General features: G+C 42.3%; 1 protein-coding gene across 2 annotated transcripts in view; it reads right to left on the reverse strand.

Moving 5' to 3' along the window:
• znf407 (zinc finger protein 407) overlaps positions 1-9,107 on the reverse strand; it is a 24,857-nt gene extending 15,750 nt beyond the window's left edge. The window contains exons 1-3 of one of the 2 annotated variants that reach the window (XM_079894250.1): positions 9,007-9,107; positions 3,404-6,617; positions 1,977-2,091 (exon numbers count right to left, since the gene is read on the reverse strand). In XM_079894250.1, coding sequence (XP_079750376.1) covers positions 1,977-2,091; positions 3,404-6,557 — 3,269 coding nt within the window. In that variant the 5' untranslated portion in view covers positions 6,558-6,617; positions 9,007-9,107. Of the gene's footprint in view, positions 1-1,976; positions 2,092-3,403; positions 6,632-9,006 lie in introns of both variants that reach the window. The other variant, XM_079894251.1, reaches the window with a different exon arrangement.
• Between the last annotated feature and the right edge of the window lie 451 nt (positions 9,108-9,558).

Consider the following 9,558-nt stretch of genomic DNA (forward strand, 5'->3'; position numbering starts at 1 on the left):
ACAAGTTGCTTTTGATACAACAGTAAGAAACTTCCTTCATAATACCATTCAAAGCCATCAACGCACACACGTTATACTTATATGTATAATCTTATTTAGATAGCCATGGAAAATAATGTGTTTGGAGTTTAATGGTCTTCTGAGATGTGATGTATTTTAAGGCTCTCTTCTTTGTAAAACTGCTTTAAACATGTACTGTACAAACACAAATACATTATATATATTAATATATAATTATATAATGTTCACACAGGCATCAGAGATCACAATAGGCATACATATACATAATATATCATTTAAAAAAAGAATGATCAAACCATCACTTATCAGACATTTTTAAATGAGAATTTTTTGAGGAAAGACCATTTGAATCTGTTTTTCATTCAACGGGGAAATGATACCGGCGGCAACAGTTCAAAATCAGAGGCGAGAAGATCCTCTTATCATTCATAATATTATTTGTCTTATTTAACGCTCTCTCTTCATAGACACTTTCTATGCTTGGTTACGCAGTCCCTGACAATGTACTTTCCATTGTTATCACTTTTCTTACTGATTTCTTCTGTGCCTACAGTTCCAGACCAACAAACAATCCAGAATATCACAACACTTTCGATGAAAGCACTATCAGACATCAGAAGCTTTCTGTTGTGGACATTACAGGAAAGTTATTTCTTTAAGAAATTAATTCTCTGTTGTGGCTTCAAACTATTAGTGTGTGATCGGTCGGTTAGTTAAAGTTAATTTAGATGTTACCATTTTTTTATTCATCATTTCATGCCCAATTTCGTTAAAGTTAAAGTGTACATGCTAATTTTAAGCAGCAGCATGTGCTTGTTATAGTGATTACACTAACGGGCACGGGTCTCCTGTTAGATGGGAAAGTGCGACGCCTGTTTGGTTGCCTTTACATTTGGCAATATTTCGTATTCTGAATATCTCTGAATGTAGCGGCAATGTTCATAATAACACTAAAAGACCAGTTGTTGCCCCCCCCCCCCCAAAAAAAAATGGCAAAACAACCAAACCTGTGTCGCACTTTACCATACATCGGGACCAACATCATTCACTACTCCATGCCCATTTCCACACTAGTTAAACTGGGAATGCAAATGAGCAGATCAAGCGGACACAAGCAACTTCAAAGGTCACTGTTGTTCCACATAGAACTAAATAATATTGTGATTGTTATTGTTTTGTTTGATGATGTATGGTGACCTTGAGTGTCAAAGAAAGGCGCCTATAAATAAAATGCATAATAATAATAATAATAATAATAATAATAATAATAATAATAATAAAATGCCGTCCATACAAACCCAGACACTAATGCACTTACAAACCTTCTATGTCAAGGCCAAAGATCACTATTATGAGTAGACTGTTTTATTGAAAATCTTTAGTTGGTTCAACTAAATTGCCAGTGTTAAAGGGGGGGTATAATGCCCTTTTCACAAGATGTAAAATAAGTCTCTGATGTCCCCAGAGTGTGTGTGTGTGAAGTTTCAGCTCTAAATACCCCACAGATATTTTATATAGCATGTTAAAATTGTCACTTTTTGAGAGTGAGCAAAAACACACCGTTGTGTGTCTGTCCCTTTAAATGCAAATGAGCTGCTGCTCCCGGCACAGGGGGCGGAGCTACAACAGTTTGTGTCCTTTTACCTCACACACACATGCACTGAAAATGTAAAAAATGTTTAGCCTTTTATGTTCAAACCGGAATTAGAATGATGGAGAGACTCTCATGGAGAGATTCTGTCTTGATAATCTACAAATCGTGTTCTGGGGGCGGGGTTTATGTAAATTCTAGGGTTGGTGATGTCACTAACCAGCCGTTTGTTGTAGTCCTTAAAAAGTGATTTCTTTAAAAGCAAATATCTTCCTTTGCTTTGAACTTTGAGCGTTGCAAAATAAAATAAAATTTCATATTAATGTAATGCAAAGTTTGATACTAGTAAGTTTCTGAAACTCACCCACAGATGTGGCACTTGTACTCTCTCATGCCCAGGTGTCTCTTGACGTGGTTGCGTGCGTCTCCGAGCTGAGCGGTGGCAAAGTTACAGATCTTGCACATGAACGGTTTGGATCCTGTAGAGGAAGATAAAAGACACTGAAATTTCTTCACCATATTCACAAAAAATAGATTTAAACTCACATTAAACCAATATTCTGTCACAGTGTGACACTTGACATGTTGACGTGGCCACTTGAGTGACAGGTGGATAGCCGCTGCCGTTTGTCTGTTGTCTGTTAGCGTCACGTCACCTCAGCTAATTTGCCCCTTTGCCCATTTTCGTTTTTTCGGGAGTGATGCGCTGCCAAGATGGTGACAACAGGCTCCGCCCACTTTGGGCGTCAAAAAAACGCTCTTCAAGGGGGACGTCACGGACCCTACGCCCACTGTTTTATACAGTCTATGGTCAGCATCAGGTGTGCTGCACATGCCCGGAAAACTGAAGCCAAAACATTTCGATTCATAAACCCCCGCCTTCATGTCATCGAATAGGACGTGAGCCAAACTAGAAAATCCAATGACACCTTAAATACATTTTTCCCAAAGGTGGTTTCTGTCATTTGAGGTAATTCTTATCAGGCTGATGTATGTTCTATTGTTCGGTTTTAGTTAGTTGTGTGATGCTCTAAAGACGGGTCATGATTGACAGCTGTGTCGGCGAATGAGTCTGCGGGAGCAGGAGGGTGGGCGGGACCTTAATGACGCCTCACGAGACTCACGCTCCAAGATGCAAGATGCAAACGGACATTTTTGGGATATTTCGATATTTTTTCTTTTACTTCGTTTTTCTACATCTTTTTTGTAGTCTATGGTTAGCACTAGACCACAGCCCACCTTATCTGCTTTAGCTGCGAGTAAGTACGGCCGAAGAGCTTAAAAACCAGGCAGGTCCAGGGTTCAGACAGATACTGTAATCATATTCCAGGACTTTCAAGGACTTTTCATGCATTACTTTTTTGTTTTTTTCAAGGACTACAATCAGAGATCTCATTTCTCAAACAGTATCTTTTTTTATTATCTTTTAAAATGAAAAAAGGTAAATAGATAAATAAAAATAAACTAATAAAACAAAATGGTGCAAATAAAGTGCAGCCCATGCAATGACTGCGGTAAAAGAAATCGCTTTCCTCTTTCAAACTGGTTTCCTCCCCATGAATATATGATTGACCTGAAGAATAAAAGTTGTATCATATACTTGGATATTTACTTGGACTAATTGTTGTTTTGGAGTGTGAGATCTAAGGCGGACATGTTTGAGAGCGATTCACCGGAGCGAGTAAGGAGAGACTGACTGGCGTTCTCCAGCTTGTACGAACCCTGTAGGTAATTAAATGTAAATGTAATCTGTTGCAAGTAAATGTTTTGATCAGACGGAGGGAGACGTACCTGTGTGAGTGCGGATGTGGGCCAGGAAGGCCATGGAGTTGCTACTCTTGCACACTTTCCCGCAGTACTTGCAGACGCTGCCCTGGTTCTCCTGCCGCTCCCGGTTGATCTGCTCCGTGTCCTCCACCACATACTTGTTGACCTCCCTGAGCAGCTCCTCGTGCTTCTCCTTGATGTGCAGGAACAGGTCCTGCTCGGTGTGGCAGGGCTCGCTGCAGCGCACACACCTGAAGCTGGCGCCCCCGTCGGGCAGGTCCTCCACGCTGCCGTGCTCGTTGCGCAGGTGAGCCGCGCTGCTCAGGTGCTGCTGCAGGTTACTCTCGCTGTAGAACGACTTCCCACACAGCAGGCAGTGGAAGTGCTTCTCCTTGGACGGATGCTTCATGGAGATGTGGACGTTCAGGCCGCTCAAGCCATCGGCTAGAAACCCACAGTCCTCGCAGCGGATGCGGGGAGTTGGTTTGGCCGGCTTCGTCTCGGGTTTGTTCGGCTTCTTCATGGAAGCGCCTGTCGTTTGTTCTCCGTCATGTGGGATCTTGTGATCTGCTAGGGATTTTAAAGGAAAGATGCAAGCGTCAAACTGAGCTCCTCTAAGGTGTTTCTCACCGTCATCTCCCAAGTCTGCAGTTTCATCCTCATAATACATGTTTTCCTCATCCATATCCTCCAGCGTTGAGTCTTTCTCCATCGTCGTTGACTGGATCTCGTTTGATTTTGTTGGATCAGTTGGGGATTCTTCTGTTGGATCAGTTGAGGATTCTTCCCTTGGATCAGTTGGGGATTCTTCCGTTGGATCAGTTGGGGATTCTTCTGTTGGATCAGTTGAGGATTCTTCCCTTGGATTAGTTGGGGATTCTTCCGTTGGATCAGTTGGGGATTCTTCCGTTGGATCAGTTGGGGATTCTTCCATTGGATTAGTTGGGGATTCTTCCGTTGGATCAGTTGAGGATTCTTCCAATTGATTAGTTGCGGATTCTTCCAATTGATTAGTTGCGGATTCTTCCGTTGGATCAGTTGGGGATTCTTCCGTTGGATCAGTTGGGGATTCTTCCGTTGGATTAGTTGGGGATTCTTCCAATGGATTAGTTGGGGATTCTTCCCTTGGATCAGTTGGGGATTCTTCCGTTGGATCAGTTGGGGATTCTTCCGTTGGATTAGTTGGGGATTCTTCCAATGGATTAGTTGGGGATTCTTCCCTTGGATCAGTTGGGGATTCTTCCGTTGGATTAGTTGGGGATTCTTCCATTGGATCAGTTGGGGATTCTTCCGTTGGATTAGTTGGGGATTCTTCCATTGGATCAGTTGGGGATTCTTCAATTGGATCAGTTGGGGATTCTTCCTTGACTTTGGCCATATTCTTCACAGCAGATTGTTTTTCTCCATCCTGATCCTCAGACGTCTCTATCGAAGGCTCTGCATCTTCAGTCGTGTCCCGGACCTCCTCCAATCCACCGACAGTCTCTGGCTTGGAGCTTCGCTTCGGTCTCTTCAGGTAACTCTCTCGCTTCTGCTTGTGTTTCTCAGTGGCCATGTGCCTGAACATCTCTCTGCGGGTCACGGTGTAGTAGCTGCACGCCAGACACACGAACTCGAAGTCTTTGGTGTGCTTGCGTCGCACGTGGAGAGCGAGAGACGCCGCGGAGTGAGCGGGGAAGCCACACTGATCGCAGACGTTACCCAGATCAGGCTTGCTTCTCTTGCGTGGCACACTGGCCTGATCTGCGTCATCGTCCTCAATCGTCGTCTCGATCTCTGCTACTGTGTGTGCTGGCTCTGTTGCCTTAGCTGGAGCCGGCTGCTCGGAGTCCAGCAGAACTACCCCGCTGTCGTCACCCCCGGCGGCTTGCATCTTGTTGAGGTGCTTCTTGGTCTCGCAGTGGCGGTCCATGTCTCCTTTGGTAACGCAGTAGTAGCTGCAGAGCTTGCAGACGAAGCTGTAGAGCCGGCTGTGCCTGCGGCGGATGTGGACGCTGAGGTTGGTGGCGTTGGACGCGACGAGTCCACAGTGTCTACAGACGGTCTCGCAGGACGTCTTCGGTCTACCACGCTTGCGTTTGTGAGGAGAGCCTTTCCTCGGCTGTTCCTCCTCCTGATCCTCCTCCTGATCTTCAGGCTCTCTTTGATCGGACAGGATCACCAGGATCTTCTCCACACAGTCTTCGAACAGAGCGCTGGTGTGGTTCTGGTCGGCCAGCTGCAGGTGGGCCTCCTCGCACAGGTGGCTCTGCATGGCCTCAGTGGTGCTGGTGTAGTAATGGCAGAGCCGGCAGTGGAAGCGGTGCTCCGGCGGGTGAACCGTCTTAATGTGCTGCGCTAACATGACGGAGCTGTTGGCAGTGAAGTCGCATCGGCCGCACTGATGCTGTGACCGGCCTCCAGTCCGAGATTCCCGAGTCTGTGACTGTGACTGGCCTTCAGTCTTCTCTGGCTCTAATGAATCCCGATTCTCCAACATCTTCCGTTTGTGCTTCTCAGGATCACACTTGCTGTTATGTTGCCTTTTAATATGCTTATGTGGACTGTGTGCGTCTGTGAATTCCTCTACACAAGTATTAGGCTTTGAATGTCCATCAATTCCACCATTTTTATTGCTTTTGACTTTAGTGTCCGAATCCAAACTGCAGCCAGCTTGTGTATCCTGGCCATCTGTACAGCTCTGGTCCGTGTCTTCCTCATCCTTCCCTGATCTACATGAGATGGGCTCAACTATCTCCAGCAGGATCTGAGTGGGACTGGCTCTTCCTTCAGCCATGCGTGTGTGTTCGCTCTCGGTCTGTGTGTCTTCTTCTGACGGAGATGCAGAAGCATCACTTTCTCGTAACTGGGGTGTGTTTTGCGAAGAACTCGACCCTGTGTCGTTCTGAACGCCTCCTTTATGAGAGTGCTTCCTCGTCGAGTGAATTTTCAGGGCAGTTTGAGTTTTTGCAACAAAGCTGCAAAGTGAACAAACCAAAGCCTCGGTTGTTTGTGGAGAGCCATGTTCTTCAGACTGGTCCTCACGCTCACTTTCCTCTACAACATGCCCTGAGTCATCAGACGCTTTATGTGCTGATGGAACATCTCCTGAGCCAGTATCACTGGGCTTTTCCTTAGATTGGCCCTTGTCCTTCAAAACCTCCTTTCCAGACCTTAACTTGCGTTTGGGATTGTCCATGTTGGTGTCGGTTCACATGCAATAATCACTAGGCTTCATGTGAGGGGTCCATGGACCTTTCTGTGAAAACAGTGCTGTGAAAATTATTAATATGCATGTAAATAAAATAATGATAATAGGCTAATCCTTGTAAATTATTACACTGACTAGGCTATATTAATATTGTATTTGTACAAGTTGAAATATATACAGGGGTACAGGTGTAACAATACTAATTTATAAAGGCCGATACAAGTTGTCTTAATCTTATGCCGGGCTCACGCTACACAATATCAGCCTGATTTTTGCACGATCCGTTTGGCGAAGTGTGTCGTGGTGATTCGTGAACGCCAATGAGCGTTAAGAAGCAAGAATCAATCGTTTCATGCTGGAATGAATCTGAAATTATGTTTGTTCTGCAACTTGTTCTGTTACCTGCAATGTGTTTCTTTGTTTTTATTTATTACTAAAACTTTTAAGCTGACTATTATTAAACCTCTTATTAAAAAACACAACTTGATCGTTTTTTTCTCCATTCTGTCCCTGATGGAGTTTTGGTTGCTTGCCACTGTCGCCTTTAGCTTTTGGCTTGCTTGGTTAATATTCAACATTTAATATTCAACAATATTATTGATCTCCTGCATTGACACCATTATATGAGAACTGAACTGAGCTGGACGATGACATCACGGTTTTCTCCACGGTTTTCTATATATATAAATGAACTAAATTAATAACTGTTTAACAACAAAAATGAACCATCAATGAAGTTACTTAAGCTGGACTGTGACACTATTTTCTTCTAGATCTGCTGTACAACAGAAACAATCTTTGTTGCATTATTTTCCTGTTATCCCTGTAAAGCTGCTTTGAAACACTCTGTGTTGTAAAAAGCGCTGTATAAATAAAGGTGACTTGAATTGAATACTAACTTTTCATTAAATTTTTTTAATGGAATGCTTACTTAACTAAACAATATTTGAAATATTGAAATATCAGAAGGTACTTTTGGTATTTAATCAAAATAATATCATAAAAATTTATATAATAAATAATTAGGCTAGGTGTGTAAGGAAGGATACCTTCATGTCACGATTCGATACTGAACTCACGATAAGATATTATTGTGATACTCTAAGATATATTATTAAAGGTTAACAAAAAATGTACTTTTGATTAAAATGCTAAATTTAGTAACCTATTACACTGTGTGTGTAAATGAATACTCTTGGACTTGGTGCTGAAACCCAATGCAGGACAATAGAGACACCAGAATAACAATATTCATGATTCTAAAGTTGAAAATACAGAATTATTTTTGATGAATATGTTTGCACTCTTTCACTGATTAGATATATTTATAATAATGTAGGCCACTTTTACTGGTAACATCAGTAATATGGCATTATCAGGACCCACTAATATTCCCCCATTGCATTATTATACATTATATTCAACATTATATATGTAGTTTAATGTAGTTCTGACACTAAATCTAAAAAAAATTCTCACTGTAAATTTCAATTTGGGTAAATTATACACAATACAGTCACCATCCACGATACATATTGATGCATTTTTGTATGACGATATATTGTGACACCCCTATAAATAATTAGCCTACACAACACATAAATGAGCAGCTCATATTACCCAGTTGAACTCTGTTGATCTTGTAAATTAAATGACTGTAAAACACAATCACTGAACTGAAGCTGCTTGAACACTGCTTTAATCTTCATCATCTGAGTTCATACAGGCACACGCTGCAAATACACCGTTAGATACACATTATAAACATATAAAGCAGAAAGACTTTAAAGTGTAAACTCTTTTTTCATATTGTGTGTTCAGTAAGTTATTCGAATCCAGTCTCCTTAATATAGCTTCTCTTATAATAAGCTATAAACCTCTTCATACATAAGCACTCCAAATAATGAAATATTGATAATACAACAGAAACTTGTTGTAAAACTGCATTTAATATCATTTACTATGCTATACGACTAGCGCGTGCGCGCAATAGTGTCGCTATTAAGAGTTTCACATGTACGTGTTCTTCTAAGCTAAAACAAAAGTTTGCTCCGTGAAAACGGTGGAAAAGCGTTAATCAGTAATATTAAACTTTAATTCGTTCTTTTGGCTATGTTTATATTTGCTCTCAGACATGAAACTGTTTCATTTTTACTTCCTGTTTCCGTGACTGTCGCTGACTGGCGTCAGTTTCGTCCAGTCAGAAGGCCAGTTTACTGCGCTCGTCCAATGGAAACACGGGAGAGGCGGGTCTTCGCGTGAGCACTGAAAACGACGGCGGCACGGAGGCCCCAAAAGCGCATCAAATGCGACGTACAAATCCTTCACATTACACGCTACTAAGCGACGGGAACCGAGTTAACATCCATATATCATGCTTCTAAATATCAGACATGGGTTCGCGTTGTCAATAAAAGTTCTGTTTGAATGTCATTACCTGAAATGTCGCTCGTATTCTCTCACTTCGCGCGTTCTGCTCTTGGTCACAAACGGCGCACCGTAGTCTGCTAGCTGTTACGTCACAGAGGCTCGAGCGCAGCCAGATCTTCTGACTGAAGGAGGAGATGGGAACCTCAGAGCGGGTTATTCTGATCACGTGCGCCAATCGCTGAGCCCGAAATCTCCTCCTCATTCACCGCAGAGACACGAAGCTTTTCCAGACATGATTCACTGTTTGAAACACAACAGGCTGGCGACATCTGCTGGTCACTTTGGTGTATAACTGCAGCGGAAACTCAACACAAACACACCTTTACATTTGTTGCAGATGTTTTCAGTGTAGGCTGATCTTTTAAATGTAATCTAGAACCTGTAAAATGTGTGTTCTTGTATTAATGTGTAGCGCATGTTTTGTGTGTTATTAGACTGGGCTTGGGAGACTTGATCAATCAGAAGTTAAATATCATTCTCATTTTTGTTATACACAATAATAAACTTACATTACAAAAACTGACCCGAGATCTGGTAAATAATAAACTTACATTACAAA

This window comes from Squalius cephalus (genome assembly GCF_949319135.1).
Source record: "Squalius cephalus genome assembly, chromosome: 15".
Lineage (NCBI taxonomy): Eukaryota > Metazoa > Chordata > Actinopteri > Cypriniformes > Leuciscidae > Squalius > Squalius cephalus.